The 26,220-nt window shown below is 51.6% G+C and overlaps 1 protein-coding gene across 5 annotated transcripts; it reads left to right on the top strand.

The window, feature by feature from the left end:
• Positions 1–999: 999 nt before the first annotated feature.
• Positions 1,000–25,553, top strand: AQP7 (aquaporin 7; the record flags this gene model as incomplete). 5 transcript variants are annotated; one of them, XM_080820539.1, is made up of 8 exons in its annotated part: positions 1,000–1,140; positions 2,272–2,322; positions 6,261–6,369; positions 13,431–13,554; positions 14,085–14,222; positions 14,433–14,551; positions 14,733–14,950; positions 24,770–25,553. In XM_080820539.1, the coding sequence occupies 7 exons, from the start codon at positions 2,297–2,299 to the stop codon at positions 24,834–24,836; spliced, it is 801 nt and encodes a 266-aa protein (XP_080676665.1). The 5 variants fall into 5 exon arrangements, with proteins under 5 accessions (XP_080676665.1, XP_080676663.1, XP_080676664.1 ...); XM_080820537.1 differs by lacking the exon at positions 24,770–25,553 and adding an exon at positions 15,293–15,666; XM_080820538.1 differs by lacking the exons at positions 1,000–1,140; positions 2,272–2,322 and having other exon boundaries at positions 6,226–6,369; positions 24,770–25,549.
• Positions 25,554–26,220: the final 667 nt, after the last annotated feature.

Below are 26,220 nucleotides of genomic sequence, written 5' to 3'. Positions count from 1 at the left end.
GGGAAACCCAATCCTATATGGCCTCCCCACCGGCCTCAGTGCTCCCAGCACTTACTGCCCACCGCCCACCACTCCCCCTGGCAGGTCTCCTCATAGTCTGCAGACCAGCAGCCACTCCCCTTGTCTCAACCCGAGTCACCTGCTCAAACACCACATTGCCCCATCCTTGGAGGCCCAGTAATGCCCTGGCTCCAGAAGTCCACTCAGATGGCAGCTAATCCCCTAGCTCACTCCTGACCCCACCTTAGTCACTAAGTTTCTGCAGCTCTGCCCTGGGGCCCCATACTCTGGTCCAGCTTTGGCCCCTTCACAGAGGTCTTGCTTGCTGTTCCCAAGGGAGGCATTTTCCTGAAGATGGGGCATAGGTTTTCCCTTCCCCTGCTCAGATGGGGGTTCCCAAAGGAGGAGGCCCAGGCTTCTCTCCGCCAATAGATGAGGGACCCCAGAAGACCAGGCTTGGCTCTGTCTCCCTTTTCAGAGCGGGGTTTCCCTGCCAACATGGCTTATGTGTCCTCCTTCCCCTGAGACGGGGAGGGGCCTGAGTTTCCCTTTCCTTCTCCAGAATGGGGGTTTCCTGAGGACTGAACTAGGTCTCCTCCCCAACCCCTCCACCTGGCTGTTGATCTCCAGATCTTCCCATCTCCAGTCCCCATTCTGCATAGCTTTTCCCACAGCCAGGGGCTCCAGAGCCTCTGTGCCCTCCCTCAGGTCTGGGGCCCCAGGAGGACTTGCTCTGGCTTTGAGGTGGACACCCGGCTTGGAGGACAGGCCCTTCCTCTGGGACCCATCCTGAGCTCTACCTCTGACCTCACAAGGGCTGCCTCAGAACCTGGTCTCCGTGGCAACGCTGGCAGGAGAGGGGATGCTATTTTAGGCAGCGTGTCTGGACTTGGCCCAAGTGGCACGGGCCAAACCCCTGTCCCACTGACCTCTCCCCTGGAGGAGCAGAGCAAAGCAGCGCGTGGGGCCACCCCAAGGGGGGGCCGAGAGGCGGGCTCTAGACTGGGGACACAGGGACGGTGGAGTCCCAGCTGGGGGTGCAGTCAGAGCCCGGGCCAGTCATGGAGGAACAAGACCAAGACCTCCGTAACTGAGAAGCCCCCAGGGTGGATGCTGAGAAACATAAGGCCTTTCAGTAGAGTGAGTTGGGTTCCAGGCAGGGCTGGAACAGGGGGCCTCCCCTTCGGCTCAAGCCTGAGTGCTATTTCCTGGGGACCATATGGTTGGGGGGAGAGATGACCATGGGACTAGCTGGGGAAGGAACTCCAGCTGGGAGTTAAAAGCCAAGATGTTGGTTCTGGTTTAGTCCTGAGTTGCTGTGTGACACAGGCATGTCCCACGCTCTCTCTTGGCTCTAGTTTCCTTACCTGGAATTTGACTATTGGGAGGAACAGCAGTGCCACAGAGGCCGGGAGGCTGTGTAGGGCTGGGGTGTCAGGAGAGCACTGGCCAAGGAAGGAGGAGAGCAGGCAGACCAGACCCTGGACCAAAGCAGAAGGCATGCAGATCAGAGAGATGGTTCGATTGCTGGCTTAGCTGGAGTGGTTTCTCCCCTGAGAGTTCCCTCCTGAGGAGCTGGGGCTGGGGGTTACAGGGTCCTGCAGTCAGGACTAGGGATGTGACCTTGTGCTGCAGCTACAGGGAATCCGGCTAAAGAACCAGGGGACTTACAGAATGGGGAAACTCAAGGGTTACCTCTGTGTGGTCATTTGTGTGGACAATGGGAATACGCTGGGGAATTTTCAGGAAAGGTAAGAGGGTAGACTTTGTTCTGAGGTGGAACTATGGACTAAATGAATTCTCAGGACTTCACTTGTGCGTGTGTGCGTGTGTGCGTGCGTGTGTGTGTGTGTGTGTGTGTGTGTGTACGCGAGGAAAAGGCCCTGGAAAATCAGAATTTAAGTCAGCAGCAAGAGGGCTTGAGGTTAGACTCAAGGCAGTAATACCCAGATATGTGAGGGTGGCGCCACTGAGGGGAGGCTGTGGGCATCCCCACTGTCCAAGGTGGCAACCTGGGGAAGTCAGGAGGACCTGTGAAGGGCCTGGTCCAGGGGTCCCAAGGCCGGCAAGGGTAGAGGGGGTGGGACTCCAGGGCCTTTCCCCATTGGCTGAAGCACAGCCACACCCCTCCTTGCCAGCTTGGCTGGTTGAGAGATTCGAACTGGCAGGACCTGTCCCTGTGTCTTCTCCCCTGGGAGGCTGAGGTCTGATGAGAATGTGGGGCCAAATTCTGTGCCCCCTAGCCCTAATGACCTCTCTTTGGCTCTGCAGCATCTAAAAATCTCAAAGACGGAACATGGCTCAAAGAGATAAGAAGAGGCGGTAAGTCCCCTACCCGTTTTTCTCCTCCAACCTCTCATCCCCCACCCACCTGCACACCCCTACTCTCTGCCTCTCCCTCGTGGCAGCTGACCCTCCCCAACCCCCCTCCTTCCCATCCCCCACTGGGTCAGGAGGCTCAGAAGAAGGGTCTCTCCCTCCTGGGCTCTAGGCTGGGCCCTGGGGTGACATAAGGCTAAAAAAGAACTGGGTGAGGGCCAAGGGGTTGGTGAGTGGGTTCCAGCTGCCTTTATGTAGGTGGTGCTCAACAGAACTGAACTCACCGCTTCTCACCCTCAGGGGCTCAAGTCTCTTTGGGGTACAATAAAAGCCAAGGTCCTTGCAGTGGCCCAGGGCCTGCCCTTCTAGTCCTGGTTTCCTCTCTGACCTTCCCCCATGCCATCCCTGCTGTCTCCCACTCCAGTCACACTGACCTCCTTTCCTTTCCCTCAAATATGCTCAGAATCCTTCAGTGATTTCCCCCTCTGCCTGCAATGCTCACCTCCTCCTGTCTGTCACCTTCTCAATGAGGCTTTCCCCAACTGCTCTACTTAAAACCATACCCCACCCCGTTTCCTTGCTCTATTTTTCTCCACAGGCCATACTACCTTCTTCCTTCCTCCCTTCTTTCTTTCCTTCCTCCCTCCTTCCTTCCTTCCTTTCTATCTAAGATTTTTAAAAAATTTATTTATGAGAGAGGGACAGAGAGCACAAGTGGAATGGAGGGAGGGGCAGAGGGAGAGGGAGAGGCAGGCTCTCAGCAGAGCGCCGACACTGACACTGACACGGGATTCACCACCTGAGCCGAAGGCAGCCGCTTAACTGCCTGAGCCACCCAGGCGCTACCCCCATAGTACGCAAATGTACTTGCTTATTACATTTCATTGCTGCCTGCCAGCTCTGTGTGAGCAGTGAGTTTTGTCTGTGCACTCCTGGACAGACAGAATGAATGGCTCCCCTTTGTGCTGGACTCTCTCTGGGGCCTTAGACTCTGTTTCCAAAGATCCACTGGCCTCCCAGTTGAAAACAGCCTCCATACCCCAGGCCCACTCCTCTTCCTGTGACCTCAGCTCAGCCCAGGATCCCTTTCTCCACTGTTCAAGCCAGAAGTCAAGACCCTGTCCTTGACACTTCTGTCTCCCCATGCCTCATATCAGGTCACATCTCCTAAAATATCTAGACTGTGCTCACTCCCACCATTCTTTCCCCCTCGACCCTCCTGCCTCACAGGCACATTAGGCCACCACCTGCCCACTCTTCATAAGTCTCTGCAGGCCTCACCTCCCACCCCTGGCTTCTGGCTCTGATGGTGCTGCCATTAACCATCAGACCCACTAGATGAGCGATCCAAGGGTGGAGACTCGGTTTGTACACTGACCCTGGGGCCTGGCTGGCTTACAGGTGGTTGGTTGATTAGGTCATTAAATGAGCTGGGGAATAGGAGACTCCGTTAGCTGGCCAAGTTGCTAGATAATTAGTTAGTTGAAGGGTTGGTTGGTGAGTTATTAGCTATTTAGCTCCTTCGTAGGCAGGTACTTAGATAATTATCAGGTTGGCTGTTAGCTTCTTGGCTTGTAGGCCGGTTTTTCTCATTCTACACCCTTTCCTTGAGCTATCTCATCTCTGCCCAAGGATCAAATGACCACCTGTGACCTCCGGATGTGTGTCTATAAATAAGACACTACCAGCTGCCTCCACATTACCAGCCATCTCCACCTAGATGTCCAGGAGGCTCTTCAAACTCCACACAGTGGAGGGACTCCTCATGCTCTGCCTAAGCCTGCAGCTTATCTCCTCTGCTTGCTTGTCATTCTGCTGTTCTGCCCGAACCTGAGGACATCACTGACCCTTCCTTCTCCATTTCCCTCTTCAGCCAAACACCAGGTGTGTCATTTTGACTGTTTTCTGGCCCTGAGGCTTTCTGCCGTCTGGCCCTATGCCCTCTCTGCCCACCTCATGCTACTTTCTCTGTCTCTCTCTCTCTCTCTCTCTCTCACAAGCCCATCCTTGGGGAGTCCGTCTACACGCTGTCTTAGCGGCAAGCCTCTGCCATGCCATTCCAAGGCCCAATTTCCCCTGACTCCCAGGATGCTCCTTCATCTGGCCAGCCTTCCATTCTCAGCCCGTTTCCTCTTCTCTGGGTGACCCTCCCACACCCCTCCTCTCTGCAATCCAGTGACGCCCACCTTTTGCCTGTGGCAATACTCCTCATGCTCTATAGTGATTACTTCATTGTTTTTCTTGAGAGTTTTTCTTCCTGAGAGCAGGGGTCCTGACAAGGTTTTCTATGACAGTGCTTGATTTTAGTAGGCATTTGATAAATCTCTGGGTGAGTGGCTGGTTGGTGATTTGTTGCTTACTGTGTCTCACCTGCTGTGTGGTGAGGAGGAAGGGGCCACGGTTGGAAAGTTCTCTTGGTGTCCTTGGCTTCCTGCTCTGTACACCTCTCCACTACCTCCGTGGTACTTTCCCAGGACCGTCTTGGGTACCTGCCTGCCTCAAGCTACTCACAGGCCCTTCTTCAGGGCTGAGAAGCTGGTAGCAGGGGCAAAGAGACCCCCCCCCCCGCCGTGCCCCACCATGATGCTGCATGGGAGCTGGAGTTGGATAGACATTGGTAAATTGTCCCTTGACTCTATATACCCCTCCATATGCTCAGCCCTTGGTTTGTTTTCCTGGGATGAGGACAGAGCAAAGACCAGGGTGGGTGAGATTAAACACAGGATCTCAGCCAGGAAAATGGAAGGTGTTTTATTCATGCCTGATTTATGATTCTTACTCCCTTTACTTATTCTGCCCTGCTGTAGGGCCGGGGAAATCTCAGGAAGCCTGGGGTGCGGTGGGGGTGATGTTGCTATCCCAGGAGGAAGAGGCAGTTGAGGGGCTGGGGTCCGCCTCAGGCATTCAGCAGGGGCCCGGTCACCAGTCTGACAAGCACTAAGGCCACACTTAGAGGGCTCTGTAGCCCTCTACCTCTTTAGCCTCCAGACCTCATTTCCTTCCCCAAACCGGAACTCTCTACCCCACCCCCAACAGATGATGGGACCCGTAACTCATTTTTTTGTCTATCTCTTCATCCAACCATGCATTTATTAAACAAATATTTGTCAAGCATAAACCATGTGCCAGGCCCTGTAGGAGATTCTGGGGATCTAGCGGAAAGTACAACAGATGAATTCCCCAGTTTTTATTCAGTGGACAATATCTATTGCACACCTACTCTGTATTTGGCCCTGTGCTGGGCAGTGAGCATACAACAGAGGGGAAGACCCAGTCCCTCCTTGCCTCCCTCCTCTCTCTCATTTGTTCATTCCTTCATTCGCGCACAGAAGTCTGTTTTTGTCAACCTGGTTGCCGAGCCCGCTGTACTTTGCAGATGCTTTCCCCCCTGGCAGAACCTGATGCAAGTTTCAGGCCTCAGTGTTTATGGAGCCCTGAGTGGACTCTGCCACACCCTGTGTTTGCAAAGTGCCTAGCTATTAACAGGTCCTGCCTGATGCCTGGCCTGTGTTCTCAAAGCTTTGGCTCCTGCAGACAGGCAGGCAGACAGACTGATGGGCAGCTGAGCCCCCTCTTCTGCCTGCCCTCTCCCATCTGCTTCTCCTCTGGGACTCACTGGCACCGCAGATGGCACTTTTCGGCTCCCCATTACCTCCTCTGCAGAATGACCTCTTTAGTGCACCCTTCCCACTGGTCCATTCCCCTCCAGAAAGAAGGGACCTAGCCTGGCCATCTAGCATCAGTCCCTCTCCACATTCCTGTGGCTCTCAGTCATCTCTCATCCCAGCTCTACCAGCTGCCCTGGGCAAGAGGAGATGTGTGTGGGTAACCTCTGGGTTACCCATTAACTCAGCCATGACCTAAAGGGCTGATGGCAGGGAGTACACTCGAGTCTCTTTCCTGCCCATGGGCTCGGGCTGCTGCTCCATGTCCACCTGCAGCTCCAAGATGGTCTCATCGCCCACGGTAATCACAAGGATGCAAGCAATCATGCAGAAGGAGATGGTGCGAGAGTTCCTGGCCGAGTTCATGAGCACATATGTCATGATGGTGAGTGGGTAGGTGGCACAAGGTGGGTGGGTTCTGAGGGAAGGACAGGAACCTCAGGACCTCAGGAGGGTGGGGCTCAGTGAAAGCAATCCATGACCCCCTCCCCACCACTGACCCCTGGGTCACATTATCCCTTCTCCAGCCTTGGAGCTGGACTCCTGAAGGAGAAGCATAAGAAAGTAAAGAGAGAGCTCTCTTTTTCTGGCCATCTTTCTGGGAAAGAAAGAGATCATAGTATGTGGGGAAAGAACAAAACCATGGGCTGGGGTGCAGGTGTCAGGGGGCATGGTTGGAGCTGGAGAGAAGGGAAACTAAGAGTACAGAGATTAGAGAGCACCATGCTTTGAGAATCCTGAGGGCTGTGAAGAGGTGCGGAAGGTTTTCAAGCTGGGGAGTGATGTGTTCACATTTGGATTTTAGAAGGTGTCTGGGGTGTAGTGTGAGCCTTAGCAGAACTGGCAGAACTGGTGGGAGGAGAAGCAGTTAGGAGGCTGTTGACCTAGGATAGAGAGAGGGTGATGACTGGTCCAGGGATGGAGGAGAAAGCACACAGTTGAGGGAGCTGTGGAGGAACCAAGACTTTGCAAGTAGCAGATGAGGGTAAGTGCTGAGGAGGCCACTCTGGAGCCCAGGGCCCACTTCAGGGTGAGAAGCAAGGTCAGTTTGGGTGTGCTCAGGTGAGGTGCCAGTGGAGACGTCTGGGAGCTTGGATATAGAGGTCTGGAGTTCAAAGAGGGACCTGGGCTGCAAGTAAGGAGTTAAAGCTCAGAATATGGATGGTGGTTATAAAAGTGTCCAGTGAGAGTGCACAGAAAGAGAAAAAAATAAGTTGAGGACAGAACCCTGAAGAGGAGCATGCAAAGAAGACTGAGGAGGAGTGGCCAGAAAAGTGGGAGGAGAAGGGGGGCTGTTATAGAAAGGAGGTTCCACAGGGAGGGAGTGGTCAGCAGTGGGGGCCTGCAGACAGGCCAGAGAAAGTGGCTGTTGGCAAGGGTCTATAGGGATTAGCAACATGGAGGTCACCAGGGACCTTGACAAAGGGCTCTTTACTGGCTGATGGGACAGAAACCAGACTGCAGGTGGGATGTGAGGTTTCTTAGAAACCCCCCTCTCTCCACCTACAGTAGTCAGCCTCTGCCCTGAAGCTGTAGCCATCCCTGTCTGAATCTCATGGAGGCCCCAAGTCCATGAAAAGAAGGGGCAGCTCTGGGAAGGAAAGCCAACATGGAAGTGGGGGTGAGAGAGTATGAGAGTGCCTGAGTGCATGTGGTTATGTGTGTGCACAGGAGGGAGTATTGCTGGTTGTATGCATGTGAGTGTGCATTGACCACAGTGTAGGAGACACTAAATAGGAGACACTGGACCTAAGAATCCTGATTCTGCCACTGAGTCACCAGCTGGACCTGAGCAGGCCTCTCCATGGCTAAGTCTGTCTTCTCAGGTATTTTTTTATTTTTATTTTTAAAAGATTTTATGTATTTGTTTGTCTGTTTATTTAAGAGAGAGAGAGCATGAGCAGGGTGCAGGGGCAGAGGAGGGAGAGAGAGAAAATCTCAAGCAGACTCCACCCCTGAGCTGGAGCCTGATGTGGGGCTCGACACCATGACCCTGAGATCATGATCTGAGCCGAAAGCAAGAGTCGACGCTCAACTGTCTAAGCCATCCAGGCGCCCCTGTCCTGTCAGTTATTAAGCATGTTGTTGAATTGGACCTTCATGGGCTGTGGAGCTGTTTGAGTCCTGCTGTCTTCTCAATGTGTGATCTTTTGCAAGTGTCTTGACTCTTTAGAACTTTAGCTTCCTCATCGGTAAACGTGACACTAACATCAAGCTGGCAGACACCCAGTACACATGCAGGACATATGTGCTGGTCTCTGGTCATGACACGTGCTCTCAACTGCCCTCCCCTCCCCACCTCCTGTGCTTTTCCCTTTCCCCATTACTTGACTTCCTGTTTTGACTCCTGAGCAGTGAGGACAGCAACTGGATGGTGTCCAGCCTTAATCCAGGGCAAAGTCATTCATTTATGACAAGACATTCCAGCCTCGTGAGGGCTGTTAAACCTTGGAACCATGGAGGTGGGAGGGCACCTCCTCAGAGAGCTCTTAGGGGAAGCTAGCACCACCCACATGCACTGATGCCTTCCCATTCCCTGTTTCTCTTCCTTTTCTTGAGATTATTATTGAGCTGTATGCCAGCCACGATGATGCCAAGCCCCTTACATATAGTATCTTCTCAAATCCACACAGCAAAGCGTTGTGCTCCTCCTACAAGGGAGGTTCTATTATTATCCCCCTTTCACAGGTGGGGAAACTGAGCCTCTGTGAGACTAAGTTACTTGTCCAATGTCACATGTTAAGTTAAGATCAAATCCAGTCCAACCTAATATCACAGCCTTGACCCTTAGTTTCTGTACTCTCTATCCCTTAGCTTAACTATGGCAGGATTTACAACACTCTGGCTTGTTTATTCTCCCCCAGCTGAGGTAAGGCCCTTACTTTCAGGCTTTTGGTAGTCTCTGGGCCTCAATTTCCCCATCTGTAGAACAGGAGCAGAAACATTTGCCAGGCAGGTCTGGCACTTACAAAAAGAACTCTGAGGTTTAAACTCATATAGGACATTATGTTGTTGTTTGCAGTTGTTGGGCCTGTGCCGAGAAGTGGGGGCTTTTTCGGTTATAGGAAGCTCAATGAGTCATCAGGGCGAAGGTTTTGCCAGAAAAACTAGTGTGACCTTGGGCCCCATTTACTGCAGCCAGGATGAAGGAAGTAGACTGTTCTTCCGTAGCCTCCCGGAGCGCTGTGCTGAGGACTGGCCTTGTGGCGATGGGGACTGGAATGGGCTGGGCCACATCCACCCACCACGGAGAGGAGGAGCTGGGCCATTAGGGCCCTGGAAAAGCAGTTGTTGACGGGAACCAGAGAGGGAGGAGTTGCAAATGTACATGCTCTGGGGACCAGACAGTGAAGTCAGAGTGGTGGGGACTGTGGCAAGCGGCGGAGTGCCGGCCTGCGCAAAGGCATCTCTGCCACTAGCCCAGCAGACATATGACAATATGTCACAGGGCGGGATACAGGGCGGGACACAGGCCAGCGTTGCCCCGGCTTCTGAATTTTCAAGAGAGCCTGAAACTTCTGGTGGTCAAAACCAAGGTACCCAAACAAAACCTTTGTTCTGGATAGACTGGCCCATGGGCTGCCAGTTGGCAACCTTGACACAGGAGATCATGTGGGGTTTAGTGACTCATTCATTATTTTTAGCAAATGGTTTTGAGCTCCTGCTTGGAAATGTGGACCCTCGGTCTTCAGACCCTCCATGTGTGCTCCAGCCTCTGCACCTCCTGTCAGCCCGTCCTGGTCTCACACCCTACGCCTTGCCCCATCTGTTCCTGTCCTCTTCTGCCTCATCCTACCCTTGGCCTAAGTTTTCCTGTGTCTGGGCTCCCCTGCACCTGTCCTGGAGCTCTTGGGGGACCTACATGGCCCTGCTCAACTGTCTGTCCCCTACCCTATGCAGGCAATTCCACTTATTCTCAGGCTTTCCCAAAGCTGCTCTGTACTCTGCCCCCCACCCCCCTGCTTTTTAAAATCAGCAAATGGCTGGATTGCTATCTTGACAGAGAAAACCATCAGGCAGGCTTCCTGCGTCTGGCTCCTCACCCACCTATCCCTGCAGCACCAGGCTCCACTTACCTGTGCATCCACATAATCCCTCCTTGGCGAGGGCGGGGGGCCTCCTTCACGGAGGACCCCCCACTCCGGCACCAGTCCCACCCTCCAGTCCACTCAGGTACTTTGTTCCATCCTGAGGCAGAGCCTCTCCTTCTCTCAGCCTTACCACACTGAAGTCTCTCTACTTAAACCGACACAACACAAAACATTCCTCCCTTCCCCCGTGAGCCACTTCAATGATCATGCTCTCCCTCCCTCCCTCAGGCGGGTTCTCAAAGAGATGTCTGCACTGGTACCCTTCAGCTCTTCTTCACCACCTACTTACCTCTCAATTTCTGGGACCCGGTTCTGTTCCCAAGGCCTGATGATGCCGTGCTCAGCACATTACGAAGGACTGCTGGATTGTCACATCCAGAGGGATGCTTTTCAGGCCTTCATGCACTTGACCTGGAGGCTGCATGTGGCCTTGGGGACCACACCCTCCTGGAAGACTCTGCTGCTCTCTCGTGTCCAGGGCACACTCCATTTGTTCCTCTCCCATTTCAACACCTGCTCCATCTGGGGTTTCTAACGCCAACCTACATGGAGCAGCCCACAGTTGACCATCCTCTTACCTTCATCCTCCTTGAAGGCTCAGCTAGAGCTCCTATGTCCACAATTCTCTAGGCTTTCTTTTTCGAAAACACTAGAACAGAGCTGTGCAAGGGAAATACAATATGAGACACATATGTAATTAAAAATTTTCTAGTCCCCACATTAAAGAGGTAAAAAGCAACAGGTGAAATTAATTCAAAAAATTATTGCATTTAATCCATATAGCCAAAATATTATTACCAGTTCAACATGTAATCAATATAAAATTATTAATAAGATATTCTACATTCTCTTTCTCTTTTTTGAAATCTGGCATGTACTTTACACTTAGCATGGGTCTCAATTTGGACCAGCCACATTTCAAGTACTTACAAGCTGCCTGTAGCTAGTGGCCATCATATTGGAGGATGAATCTAGACTTCCATTTCCAGCAGCCTTGATATCTATAGGTCCCTCAGACACAGCGTATCGAAAGCACAGGGAATTTTCAAAGGAGGTGCCTTCCAGGTGTGGCTTTAGAGTAACGAGTTTTCAGAATCTGGGATCTGGAACTCCAGACAGAGGGAACACACATGCAAAACCACAGAATCACTTGAAAACAAGGCACGCAGGGAACAGTGTGGTTGTTTGGTGTTGAGGCTGTTTGGCACAGCGGACTGCCTAGATTCGAATCCTGGCTCACCCTGTGCGGGCTGTGTGCTTTGGACAAGCTGCTCAACTTCTCTAGGACTTGGTTAACAATCTGTCAAATGGGGAGAATAAGAGCACCTAACACACAAGCTGGTGTGGTGTGAGGGTTAAAGGAGGTGATAGATACAACTTGCTTACAAGTGCCTGACACACAGTAAGTGATCAATAAGTGGTTATTATGGTTTAGTAGTAATACTATTGCTGAACGTAGAGAACACTAGAGCAGATAGGAAACTGAGAGGCAGAAGGGATAAAATTATACGGGGTCTTAAATGGTGCCCTACTGAGTTTGGACTTTATCCTAGAAATGGAGGGGAGCCAGTAAATGTTTGAACAAGGGCAGACACGATCAAATTTTTCTGCTAGAAAGGTCACTCTGGCTGCAAGGAGGAGGCTGGGTGAGATCTGGATAGAATGAAGGCAGAGCTGACTGGTGTGGGGGATGAGGGGGAGGAAGCTTTCACTTGTGACATCTAAGTTTCTGGCTTGGCCGACTGGGATGGGGAACATAGGATGAGGATCACATTTTCTGGGAGATGGTGAGCTTTCAACATAGAACCTTTGAAAAACCCATAGATGCCTTTGAAAAACCCAGGCTCCCAACAGGTATTTGAAGATAGGGATTGAGCTCCTAAGTGGAGGTTTTGGGCATTTTAGTGCATCAGGCGTATCTGAAGCCATAGACGTGGTAAGAAGGCCCAGGAAGAGTGACTGGAGAGAGACATGAAAGGGGTCAAGGTAGGAGCTCTGGAGTCATCCATATTCATGAGGCAGATGAAGGAAGAAGAATGTGGGAAGGAACTGCAGAGAGGGAGGCTGCAGAGGTAAGAGAAAACCAGGGGAGAAAGAGATGTCGTGGAGGCCAAAGAGGGACTTTCCAGAAGCCCAGAGTGGTTAAGAAGGTCAAAGTTAGCAAAGTCAAGTAAGACCATGTCTGAAGGGATCGTGAGGAAATCAGGAGGCTGGAGCCCTTGGGGAGACCTTTAGTGTCTGTGACATGTGGAAGCAGGAGCCAGATTGAAGAGGGAGAGCTAGGGAAGGGATCAAGGAGCCAGACAGTGTGTGTCTTTCCTAGACCCTGGCCCACACAGGGAGGGGGTGTCCAGGGGTCCATGGCAGGAAGGAAGGGACCCGAGCCTCTGGGAGCTGTCAAGTGGAGGGTGGAAGATACAGGCAAGAGGGAAGTGACTGGGGAACCTGGGTGGCTCAGTGGGTTAAAGCCTCTGCTTTCGGGTCAGGTCATGATCCCAGGGTCCTGGGATCAAGTCCCGCATCAGGCTCTCTGCTCAGCAGGGAGCCTGCTTCCTCCCCTCTCTCTCGGCCTGCCTCTCTGCCTACTTGTGATCTCTGTCTGTCAAATAAATAAATAAAATCTTAAAAAAAAAAAAAGAGGGAAGTGACTGGAGAGGGATAGAGAAGCTGGGCACGGGACCAGAGCTAAAGGGGAAGGTGGATATAGATTCCAGTGGGAGCTGCAGGAGGTTAAGTGAGGGCCTAGCTTCAGGCCTCTAATCTCCCTGTGAAGAGGGGGTCAGTAGGGTTTATTTTCTGAGGCGATCCGACAGTTACAGATGGACAAGGGCAAGAAGTTCAGAAATGACACTTAACATTGGAAATGTTGCTGAAGGCAAAGGAGGTAGAACCTCACTGGGCTCCCGGGGCCACTATGTGTGTAGGGGCTGGGGTTCTGGCAGAGTCCAGGCCAGAAGTTTGAAGATCCCTTGAAGAAACTTCCTGCAGGTTAGGTTGAAGTATAAGATACTCTGAGGGGTTCAATCCACACTGGCCATGCCCTTCTTGAAGCCCTACCCCTATACTGAACATCAGGTGGGCTTGGGGTCTAGGGGCCTGGATGTGTCTTTAAGAGCCTCTCACATTGCCACTTTCCTCCCAGCTCCTTGTACAGCCCCACTCAGCTCTCGCTGGTCACATCGTAAAGGAAAGTCAGGGAGGAAAATTTCTGAAGGAAGAGGGCATGATAGAGGGTCTCCAGTGGCAATACATGGTGGTCTGGGGCATAGGGGCAAGGAGCTCAATCTGAGCCCGAGCCCTCCTGTGAGGTTGGGGCTTCTGTGCAGGTGATCCCCTCAGAGGCCCTCCCTTGCAGGTGTTTGGCCTCGGCTCCGTGGCCCATATGGTTCTAGGAGGTAAATTTGGGAGCTTCCTCGGTGTCAACTTGGGTTTTGGCTTCGGAGTCACCATGGGAGTGCACATGGCAGGGAACATCTCTGGTGAGTGATCCCGGGGCCCCATCTGATCAGCAAGGCCATGTGTCCCCTGCAGGCTCTTCTTGCCTACCTCCAGGCAGCCCCTTCTCCAAGTCCACCCAAACCCAATACTCACTGGCCTGGGGGGAGGGAGAACACCCTGAACCCCTTTCTTCTGACGCTCTCTGCCCAGAATCTAGAATCTTCATAAGCATCCCCAGGCCCCACATTTTTACTAGCTGGGTCAACTTAGGCAAGTTATTTAACTTCTGTCTCTCACTTTCCTTGATGGTGAAATGGGGATGGTAGTCCTTGCCTCGTGGGGTCTTTGTGAGGATTAAATGAACCCACTCCATAAATACTAGCTGTTACTATTATTATTAGGCTAAGCTGGGAGCCTGATGTAGGGCTCAATCCCAGGACCCCAGGATCATGACCTGAGCAAAAGCAGACGCTTCACCGACTGAGCCACCCAGGCGCCCTGCTCTCATATTGTGCATTATTTTTGTTTGTCTCTGTTCTCACACCTCTGACACTTCTGCCCCTCCCCGCAGGGGCCCACATGAATGCAGCCTTGACCTTCACCAACTGTGCACTAGGCCGCATGTCATGGAAGAAGTTTCCTGTGTACATCCTGGGTCAGTTTCTGGGTTCCTTCCTGGCTGCTGCCACCATCTACTGCCTCTTCTACTGTGAGTGTCCTGCCCTGGGTTGTCCATCTCTGGCCTCAGCCTCGTCCTCTGAAACATGGGCAGATCCAATTCCAGTGTCCTCGTCTGTGAAAACATCTGGGAGAGAAAGCCTTGGAGGTGCTCCCCACCCCTGGATCCTACAGCCTTAATCCTGGGACTCCAGTGGGGTTTAGCTGGTGGAAGGTTCACACTCAGTCTGTGTCTCCACAGCAGCCATTATCGAATTTTCGGGCGGACGTCTGACAGTGACTGGCCCCATAGCCACCGCTAGCATTTTTGCCACCTACCTTCCTGACCACTCAACGCTGTGGAGGGGCTTCCTGGATGAGGTCAGTGGCCCAGCGTGGATTCCCCTCCTCAAGCCCTCCCCACCTATCAGGCAGCCCTCACAGGAGAAAGGACAAGAACTCTGGTTGGGCTCTCTGCTCGTGGGTTGGGACTGGGGGCACTGCTGAAGCTCTGTGGTTTGGCTAGGGGCCCCAGGCGGCTACCACGGTGTCTGCTCCCCAGGTGCTGGTGACAGCGTTGCTCCAGCTATGTCTATTCGCCATCACGGACAAGGAGAACAACCCAGCACTGCAAGGGACGCAGGCCCTGGTGATTGGCATCCTCGTTGTTGTCATTGGCATATCCCTGGGCATGAATACAGGATATGCCATGAACCCATCCCGGGACCTGCCACCCCGCTTCTTCACTTACATTGCTGGCTGGGGTATACAGGTCTTCAGGTACTGTCCTGCCCAGCCCATTCCTGCACGTTTTCTTGTGGGTGCCCTGCATGCAGGGGGGTGGGGGTGATGTGAGGAGCAGCACGGGAGAGTCCTGCCCAGCTCCCGGGTGGCCTGGGGAGACAGGTGTGGGACCCCATTTCCCCCAGATGAGCAACAATGCAGATCCTGCTCTTAGACTGAATGTCAGTCCTGCCCCAGGACAGGCTCAGGGGCAACTCTAAGGCTAGAATGGGGGTCACTCCTCGACTTTTCAGGCCCTATTCTCTGTCTCAGCCTTATGGACACGGGTACTGTGCTGGGGATCAGTGCCTTCAGCAGGCATCTGCCTCTTGCCTGCAGGGCCCGGGACTGGTGGTGGGTGCCGGTGGTGGCACCGTTCCTAGGTGCCTACTTAGGTGGCATCATCTACTTGGTCTTCATTGGCTCCACCATCACACGGAGGCCCCACATATTGGAGGACTCCATGATGTCTGAAGACCGCAGAATACCTGTGTTGCCCAAGACCATGCAAAACCCAGCCATGACCTCTCCCCTCACCCCTGTCTCTGTGTCTCCCACAGTCCGAACTGTCCCACCCTTAAGTGACCCCATCCTCCTAGAGCAATTCTAAGAAAGATTATTTGTGACCCTATCTCCCCACTCCAATAAAGAAAGCCTTGTCCAACACAGCGGCACCCCCACTTCCTGGGTGCCTCCTGTGGTTGGGCTTCCCTACTGGATTCTTCCAGGAACTCCAGGGTTATGCAGTAGCCCAAGGCTGGAGCACAAAGCTGAGGGGTCTCTAACTCCTTCCAGCTTTGGGAACTGGGGTGGAATGGGGGAAGAGCTGACCTATGGCCTCGTAGGAACAGGAGATTAAAGGATGCCAGACACAGAATGGTGGACTTCGAGGCATAGGGGGAGGGATTTTTTGGGGAAAGGACAACAGCTAGCTGGAGGTAAGCTCTGGGGATACTTTGAGCTTCCCTGAGATGGGACTCCAGACTCCCTCAGTTCTGGCTGGTCCTAGATCAGACAAAGCAAGACCCAAGCATGTAGATCAGAGTTTCTTAACCTTTTTTTTTTTTTTCATTATTGCTTCCCTCAGAAGCCTTTTAGACATTTTCTTTCTTAATCACATGGTATTTTAATACCACAGATGTACTATAAGTGTTTAAGTATTGTGTGTGTGTGTGTGTGTGTATATATATATATATATATATATATATGCTTTATACAAAATAGAGTAAGATTTTTCCATCTTCCTCTTCCAAGAATCAGTGTTCTTACCTTTGAAGGCAAAACCACCCCCCCCACCTTGAAAAGGTCTAATGTAGACTGAAAGTAGGTGAAGGGTTGGTTTCCTCTTTTTGCTACCAGTGCCAGAGCTCTCCCACACTAAGTCTTTCCGGAGTCAGAAGGAAGATGCAGAGAAGGAAGTTCTTCCAAAAAATGCAGAGACAGGAAATGGCTTCATGGGGTTCAGGGGACAGGCACAGAGGCTTGGGGGGTTGGTGGTGGCAGCCAGCATCCCCACCCACTCTGGGATCAAGCAGGAATTACCCTGCTTTCTGGGACTCAGAAAGCATCACCCATGGTTCCTGTCATTGTGCATTCAGCCTTTCAACAATTCCTGAGAACCTTCTGTGTGCAGGCCCTGCCTGGGCACTGGAGATGTTGAAGTGGATGAGGCTGAGCCTCTGCCTTCGAGGAGCACAGTCTGATGAGGATCGGTAATCATGAGGAAGGAGCTAAGTGGCAGAGAGGGGACTGTGGGGCTCAGAGGGGGCTCACCATCCAGCTGTGGGGCGGGGGCAAGGGATGGCTTCCCAGAAGAGGAGGCAGAGCCAAGTGGAGGACAAGTGTTGTCCTTTCTGGGGTTGGTTGCTGCACTTTGCAGTTTGAGGAGATGGAGGCGAGGAGGCTGGGCTTTCTTCGGGAGTTGGGGACATGGTGAGATGAGATTTAGCAAGCCCGCCTGAGCTGCAGCGTGCAAGCTGCTGGGAAAGGGGGAGACTGGAGCTTGCGAGGGAGTGTGGTGAGAGGCAATAATCCAGGAGGAGCAGCAGATGGGAGAAAGGGGATTCACCAGATATGGAGGAGGTAAAGCCCACAGGACTTGGGCTCAGATTGGGAGGAGTGGGCAAGGATGCAGTGGGGATCAGGCTGACTTCAGTTTTTGGCTTGGGCCTGGGGCACTGGAGATGTGCCACCTGAGCGTTCATGGGAAACAAACTGATTTGGAGAGGAAGATAAGTTACATCGTGGGCATGTTGAGTTTGAGTTGCCTATGGGACTTGGGGGTAAGAGGTGTATATCTTGAGCAAGTTATTCCACCTCTCTGGGCTTCTCTTTTCTCATTTGTAAAAGGGATCGTGTATTACCTACCATTTGTGTTACTGTGAATATTCAATGAAATAAAATGTGTACTATGCTGAGAATAGTGCTTGGCACAGAATAAGTGCACAATAAACAATTATGCCCTTTATGTGGTCTGGAGATCAGAAGAGAGTTGAAGACAGCGATTGAGGATACCTACCCTGGGGGCCATGGGAGAGTGAAAGGAGGGTCAGTGTAACCGTCCTGGGAGCATGGCTGGGAGGTGGCTGGGAGGTGTGGAGTGAGCACCTGACTGAGGAGGCGCACAAGGTGGGTGATCACCGGGCCCTGCAATCAAAGACAAATGTCCATCAGGAGGGGAGCAGATACTTACCTTGCCATACAGTCACAGACAACAGGACATGATACATCGGTGAAAACTGAGGCACGACAGCTTCCTGTAACAACACGGACAAAGTGTGGAAGGCATAAACAGCAATGCAGTAGACTATATACAGAATGACACCAGGGGTATCATTGAAATACAAGCCAAAAGGAATATATTCTTTGGGTATACATGTGCGATAAAACTATTTAAGATTTTATTTATTTTTGCGAGGGAGAGCGAGCACAAGATAGGGGAGGGGCAGAGGGAGAAACAGGATCCCTGCTGAGCAGGGAGCCTGACATGGGGCTTGATCCCAGGACCCTGGGGTCATGACTTGAGCCAAAGGCAGATGCTTAACCAACCTAAGCCATCCAGGCATCCCCAGATAAAACTACTTTAAAAAAAAAAAAGAAGGGATAGGGGTGCCTGGCTGGCTCAGTCTATGGAGGTGTGACTCTTGATCTTGGAGTTGTGAGTTTGAGCCCCACATTGGGTTAAATAAAATCTTTAAAAATAAAAACAAAATAAAATCTTAAAAAAAAAAAGGGATCATTCCTCCAGGGAGACAGAAATGGGGGATGAAATGGGGAAGAGCTTTGGGTAGTACAAACTATTAGTTTTCTAGTTCTGGAGTTGGAGGTCAATTTATAGGTTTGTAAATGATTGTGCTTTGTAACATATAACTGTGATATATATTCATTTGTAGGTATCCTATGTTTTAAAAGATGAAGAAATAACCACAGCATGAGAACAGGTTATTGGAAGTGATAGGTATGGAAGGTGCTGATGACAAGGGGTCCAGGGTTGAAGGGGAGAGGCTTGAGTCTGTCTGACATATCACAGTGAGAGGAGCTGAGCCAGCGAACCAGGTCTGGGAGTGACCAGGGAAGGATCCACAGCTGGGAGTCCCAGCCAGATGCCTCTCTCTCTCTGCCTCAGTGGCCTGGTGAACATGAGAAGGGTGGCCTTTCTCATTTCTGGCATTCCAGAGCAGAGTGACCCTAAGGCCTCAGTCACAGGTGGGAGGTGTATGTGGGTCCAAGGGCTCTCACTCCTCCTCTCCTATCCCCCTTGCTGATCACTTCAGCCTTCTGCCACCCTCATGTCCCAGGGAGGTGGCCTTGGATGTAGGACAGTCAGTGGGTCCATCCAGAACCTGCCTGCTGGCTACCGCTCTGTACAGACATACACTAGGCCCATTATCCAAAAATTCCCTGCAGATTCTGATCCTGATATCGGGCTCTGATGAGCCCTGACTGTGGTCACAGAGTGTTTCTGTGCACAGATCCCTTTCATTCTCTTGGCAGAAGTTGGTTGAAATTCTATAACATGCCAGACACCATTTTGGTGCAGAGGATATAGGCACAAAAAAAGAAACTAAATTTCTTGTTCTCATAGAACCAACATTCTGTGCAAGACACATGGTGTGTTAGTGATACATACTAAGGAGGAAAAGTAGCAAAGAGGGATAGGAAGCATGTGGGGCTGTAAAGACCAAAGACATCACAGAGAAGGTGATTCTGCATAAAGACCTAAAAGGGGAGAGGGAGTGAGCCATGTGGACACCTGGAAAGGGAGCATGCCAGGCTGAGGGAACAGCCACTGAAAGGCCCTCAGGTGGGAGTGTGGGAAAAGGTGGGAAAGGTGGGAGGTGGGAAAAGGGAAGAGTGGAAGAAGATTAGGTCAGACAAGCAGGTTTAAGGTGAACTGAGGCCAGGCCCAGGGGAGCGGTAAGGCCAAGGCCTGGTGCAGAGGTAAGGGAAGTCTCTGGAATAGAGAGGCAGATAGGCAGGCAGGGAGGCAGAAGTAGGGTGAGATGGGGTGGGTATCAGCAGTCCCTGTGGATCCCTGGCTCTTAGCTCTGCTGTCTGTCATACACACACACACACACACACACACACACACACACACACACACACAGAGTCTTTTGTAACCACGTCCTGGCTTGGATCCAGGAGACACAACTGTTTAGCTCTGAGAGCCAGGTTGGGATATGAGTCATGGAAGTCCTATCTCTCCTCTCATTCTCCTAGGTGCTGGCCCAACACATACTGGCTGTGTGACCTGGACAGAACCCCTCTCCTCTCTGGGACTCAGTTTCCCTCTCTGTGCATTGAGGCTTGGATTTGTTGGGGTCTGGGGGGAGCCCCACAGCTCTGACTTCTTCCAGTACTTTGCAGTCTCATGTCATGACCTCACTTCCCTTTCTCCCACCCCAACTGAGGCTGTGGTTGAACGGGGGACAGGGTAGGGCAGGAGAAACTCCCAGCCCCAGACCAGGCCCCTCCAGGACTTTGCAGATGAAGGTTTGATCCTCAGCCTGGTGGTCCTGGCTTTGGGAGGGCCCTTCACTCCCTGACCTTCCCTGCCATCCCACTCCCACTCAGGCCCTTCAAGGGACAGGAACTCACAGACAGCATTCTGTTCTGGCTAGTCTGTCTGTCTCCCTCAGATGGGGTCCTGCAGCCCAGAAAGAGATGGGAGCCACCATCTCAGGCAGGTTGGGGTGCTGATGCCCCCAGTGGGAGGAGGCTGTGGCCCCTGAGAGCTGTGCAGCCTGACCATGGCTAGGCACTACCTCTTTGCTGACCCTGAAGTGGGAAAGAGGAATAACCCAGCTCCCCTGGGTGCCACAGGGCCTATACTGTGACCCCCAAGAGCACAAAGAGGGCAGCCAGGCTGGATGCAAATGCTGGCTCTACCGCTCACTAGCTGGATGACTTTAGGTAAGACAGGGTAATAACAGCTCCCACCTCACAAGGCCACTGGGATGAGAAAACGAGCCCTGCCTGGCATGTGGGCAGTGTGTTTGCTGTTACCACTCCACACCCTCCTGGTCCTCACATCGTCATGCCCATCTTACATCCAAGGAAGCTGAGGTCTGGGGAGATTGGCTTGGTAAGGGGTAGACAATAGGGATTCCAGTGCTTACCAATATGGGCTTGGCTAGTTTTTTTGTTTGGTCTCTAAATTGTGAAATACATCCTATAAACATGCATATATAACATACAGGTACAGTTAAAATAATGAAAAACTCAAAACACAAAGACCCCTAATGAACAAATAACCCCAGTCGAGTGCCCGCCACTGAGCTTTCGCATGTTATTGAACCTCTCTGGGCCTCAATTTCCTCATCTGTAAAATGGGGATAATGAAGCTCAGAGGAGTGAGGTGTTTCAGGTTTCAGTTTTGCCACTGTCATTTTGCTGTGATGAAGCAGGGTGAGGAAGAATGTGCCAGAAGTCATGGTCTCCCCTTGTGTCTGTGCTCAGGAGTCAAGGGGTGGGTGGGTGCTGGAGGGTGTGTGCAGGGGCTTTTGGAGGGGATGCTCAGGCTCTGGGTCCAGTAGGGGATCTTGATGAGGGCAGCTGGAGCTTCACAGGCTGGGTCAGGGGCAGAGAGAGAAGGAACACAGCTCAGAGCCAGGTACACCCTGGCACACAGATGAGGTCATAAATCTAGGACTGATGCTTTGAGCCCTCCAGGGACCCAGTGAAACCCCCATTGGCTGATAAGGAGGATTCCTCATGGGGGTCACAAATGGCCCTTGGCACAGTTCAGCCAGGGCCAGCAAGAATGTGTTCCTGTCCTCCCCACTGCCCCAGAACCCCCACCTCTATTCTGGCCTCTGGCCCCAGGTCAAGAACATTAGGGGGAAGTTGAATTCCTGAGGGAGACTCAGTGCTGGGGTAGGGGAGACTGGAAGGTAGTGGATATACTAGGAGACAGTTTGGACGTTGGACATGCTGAACTGGAGGTGCTTGTGGGGCATCCAGGGATAGGCACAGGCTGGGCTAGAGATAGATAGAGCCTTTAAGCCCAGAGTGGCAGGTGAAGGCTTGCAGGTGGATGAGGTGGCCCAGGGAGAGATGATGGAGTTCTGGGGAGCACCCACGTTTAAGAGATGACTAAAGGGGAGGAGGCAGCCAGGACCCATGATCACTCCTGGCCCCAGAAACCCAAATACTCTGGGGCCTTAACTGACTTGTACCATGGGAGTCCCTTCTCTCAGAAGGTTCCAATGATCAAGGCAAGCAAGAGAAGCCCCAACTCTCCTAGGCAACCAGGAGGAAAACTCCAGAGACCCCCACCACACAGGACTTCCCTTTAGCACTGAGTCCTCCAACTTCATCCCCCAGCTCTGGCTCCAGAATCGTCAGACTCCTGCCCTGTTCCTCAGCTCCCTGGCTTCTAAATGATGGAGCACCCAGGGCCCGGTCCTTGGACCTCTTCTCTTTCACCCTCCTTCCCAATGTGACCTTACCAGGCTGTAAATACTATTATATGCCAACAGCTCCCCAAATTAGATCTCCTGTCCAATCCTGTTTCCAGACTTTAGACTCCCATGTACAACCACCCACTGGACAGATTTTCATCCCTCAAGACTGTTCCTCCCACACTCTTATCCTATCTCAGTAAATGGCAAATTCAATCTTCCCGCTGCTCAGGCCAAAATCTTTGAAGTTGTGCCTGACTCCATTCTCTCTCACACCCCACCCACATCCCAGCTGTTAGCAAACCCTGTAGGTGTTACCTGCAAAATTATCTAGAAACCAACCCCTTCTCATCACCCGACCACCATCAGCCAGGTTTGAGCCACAGTCACGTCTCTTGGATTACAGAAGTGGTCTTCTGATCATCTTCCAGACTTTTTGTTCTGAGTCACCCCTATAGTCTGAAGACATCAGCTGGAGTATTTCTTTCAAAAAATAAGCCAAATCATAACCTTCACTCCTCTGCCCTAAGCCTTCCAATGGCTTCCAGGCACCTGCTTCTCTCTCCTATTCATTCCCGTATAGCTGGATGGCTTTGCTGTTCCTTCAAGGTACATAGCATGTTTCCACCATGGAGCCTTTGCAATGGCTGTTTCTTTTGCCTGGGATTGTTCTTCCTTCAGATATCTGCGTGACTTGTTTTCCCCCCTGTGTTTACACGGTTTATGTCAACAAACAGAAAACTGTATTAAAAAAAAAATGGGCAGGTGATAATTAAGATACTGGTTATAAACTCAACTAAAAAGTTTTAAGGGGTGGCTGGGTGGCTCTAGTGGGTTAAAGCCTCTGCCTTTGGCTCAGGTCATGATCCCAGGGTGCTGGGATGGAGCCCCGCATCGGGCTCTCTGCTCAGCAGGGAGATTCCTCGTCTCTCTCTGCCTGCCTCTCTGCCTACCTGTGATCTCTGTCTGTCAAATAAATAAATAAAATCTTAAAAAAAAAAAAGTTTTAAGTAAGAGGTTTTTTTGAGGCCAAGAGGAAGCACTTACCCCACCCCTCCTCAGTCTTCTGGTTTGGGGATACATACTGCCCCCTTGTGGCCATTCTAGGAAAAGTACCATCTTCGGGTGGTTGCTGGCACTCTCTGTTAGGACACAGTATAAATTTCCATCCCACCTGTCCAGATCTGCCAGACATTGCAGTCTCAGCGACTCCAAGGTAAACTGTGTGAGCTGTCCATGTCCTGTGTATGTAGCGGAGGACACAGGTTTTGGAGTCTGGCCTTACAGGAATTTCAGATTCCCAATTATTCATCGGCTGATCTTGGGCAAGTGACCTAACTTCAAACTTTAGTTTCCCCATTGGTAAAAAGGAGATAGTGATATATACTTCAGGGGCAGCTGGGTTATGCCGTTGGTTGAGAATCTTTTGGTTTCGGCTTAGGTCATGATCTCAGGGTCGTGGGATTGAGCTCTGTGTTGAGCTCAGTGCGGAGTCTGCTTGAGATTCTCTCCCTCTCCCCCCGACTTGCATGCATGTTTTCTCTCTAAAATAAATAAATGGGTCTCCAAATATATATATGGATGCCTGGCTCAGCTGCTTAAGTGTCTGCCTTTGGCTCAGGTCATGATCCCAAGGTCCTGGGACTGAGTCCTGCATTGGGGCCCTTGCTCGGTGAGGAGCCTGCTTCTCCTTCTGCCTGCCAACCCTCCTGCTTGTGCTCTTTCTGACAAATAAAATCTTCTAAAAAATTAAAAAATATATACATACTTTAAGGGTCTTTGAGGAATAGATGATCACAGTGCTTGGTGCATATTAAGTGCTCAAAAGCTATTACCCACTGTCAGAAGAGATTCTTGGGCAATTTTGGGTGTTGAGTACTTTGGACTCTCTCACCCTTGCATCAAGCCTGGGCTGACTGAAAGTGGGGAGGTGACTGAAAGGCCCAGCCCTTGCCAGAGCAGCTTCACAACTGCTCTGTTCTTCCCCCAAGCAAGCTATCTTCTGAGACGGTCCTGGGATGGACTGAAGGCTTGATTGTGCTAAGATGCCACATGACACTGGGAGACTCTCCCAGCCTCTCAGATCCTGTCTACCATTGCCCTTCCAGTGGGTTGGGACGACACACGGGAAGGAACTATTACTGACGTGACAGATAGGGAAATCAATGCCCAGACAGTGGAAGCAAACTGCCCAGGGTTCTCAGAGTGAGTTGAGGCAGCCAAACAAGCATCCTAGCAGTTTGGCTAGCTTATATTCAGCCAGATCTCCCAGAAGCGTATGCCTAAGAAGAGTACCCACATAAAGCCTGAGGCTGAGGGTAGCCTGGGCCACTGGGAAGGACTCCAAGGGAATTCTGTTTGGGGAACACAGTTTCCCTTTCCTTGAGGACTCAGACACTTCCTGACCTAGAGGCAGTTCCAGGCTGTGAGATCTGAGGCCTGGATTCCAGTCTTGGCCTGGCTCACAGAGGGACGCCATGGAGCCTTGTCCCTTCTGGGCTAGGCCTTTGTAGACTGAGGTGTTGGGCTAGCTTAGAGCTCTCTCTGGGGACTTGTGGGCTCTAAAAAGCCGTGAGAGATTGTCTGGGATATCCGTGCTAACATCATGTAGGGAGCTTGGAAAGAAAAAAATTTGCTATAGATATGGCAGGGCATATGGGAGGATTAATAAAGAAGAGAAGGTGACCAGGCATTCACACTCCAATTTCAGAAAGAAGGCAACACTAGCAGGTTCCCCATTAAGAGAACAAGGTCTCCAGGCTTTCAGGCATGAAGCAAGAAGGCTAATACCATGCTGGAAGGATCCCCTCCCCCAAACCTAAATCACAGGACCCACTGTTTGAGACTTTGAACCTTTCCCACAGGACTGATATTCTTTCTTCCCCTCCCATGGTCTGTTCTCTGCCCTGTCCAGGACAGGATCCAGAGCTGCTTCACACAGATCCTGCGATCAGGAGGGCTGCTTTCATCTCCAAGCCTGAAGACAACCTCCCACTGCACCTCAGACTGGCACAACCACTGAAAGGAGACAGCCCTGCTGGACAAGCCAGAGGGAATTCCAGAGATAAGAACTTGGGTCTCTGAAAAGCTCTGGCCCCATAAGTAATCTCCTGCTGCAGGAGGGTAGGGCTGAAAGGGGAAGGGATGCTATCACCTGATTCTCAGGGAGCAATAATGTGGGGTCGTGGTGCCCACGAGATTCCTCCACGAATGGCTCCCTTTAGTCCACTCATGTAAAGTCTTGCCAAGGCCACTACTCAGTGGAGAATCTGCCAAACCCTTGAGAAGCAGCTTCCCCTTGCTGAGGAGGTCTGGGGCCCCTTTAGTGACCCTAGGGGTGTTAGCTCCCTGCTGTCCCCAAGCATCCAATCTCCTGAATCTCTTCTCTTTGCAGCACTAACCCCCACCAACCTCATCTTTCACTTGGATCACTCCCTATAGCTCTCGGCTGGGTCTCTTGCCTCCAAGTTAATCCTCCACTTCCTTCTTTACACTCTGCCGAGAAACTGCTCTAGAAGGGGGTGGGCAAACTAAGATCCTTGGCCCAATCCAGCTTGCTGCCTGTTTTTGTACAACCCATGAGCTAAGAACGGTTTTTACATTTTTTAATAGCTGGAAAAAATATTATTTTGTGACACATAAAAATTGTATGAGATTCTAATTTCAGTATCTGTAAAAATAAGGTGTTGCTGGGACAGAGTCATGCTCATTTGCTTACGTATTGTCTGTGGCCACTTTCACAGCATGATGGCAGAGTTGGATAGCTGCAACAGAAACTCTAAGACTCACAAAGCCTAAAATATTTGCTATCTGAACTTTACAGGAAACATGTGCTGATTCCCACTCTGGATCAAAAATCCTGCCATGCCATTCTCTGCTTAGGACCTTCCAGTGGCTCCTTGTGGTTTTCCACAGCTGACCCCTTCCTTCCTACCTGTCCAACCTCATCACCTGTCGTTCCAGTTGTCTGTCCACTCTGGACAACTAACCCTTCAACCCCACCACAAACCACATCCCTGGGCTTGTCTTATGCTGTTTACCCTTTCCTGGCCTGCTTCTCTTCTCCTAATAGCAGCCTACCATCATTAAGACTGAGCCCAAATGTTTCCTCCTGTTTCCCTTCTCCCAACCATGAGAGTGATCCCATTCCTACCATGCCACAGGAAATTCCTCTCATGGCTCTACTCAGCTTTTAATAACAGACTATGGACTTATTTGTGCCAGACCAACTAATTCTATTATAATTATTTGTTCAGTTATGTGTCCTCTGCTGGCTCACTATGAAAGAACAGGCCCTAGCACAGGGCTGTATGGGGTAGGCACATACACATTCACCAGAAGGGGCCTGTTTAGCATTTTGTACCT

The sequence above is a fragment of the Martes martes genome (genome assembly GCF_963455335.1).
Source record: "Martes martes genome assembly, chromosome: 12".
Lineage (NCBI taxonomy): Eukaryota > Metazoa > Chordata > Mammalia > Carnivora > Mustelidae > Martes > Martes martes.
This window is presented reverse-complemented; position numbering and strand designations above follow the sequence as displayed.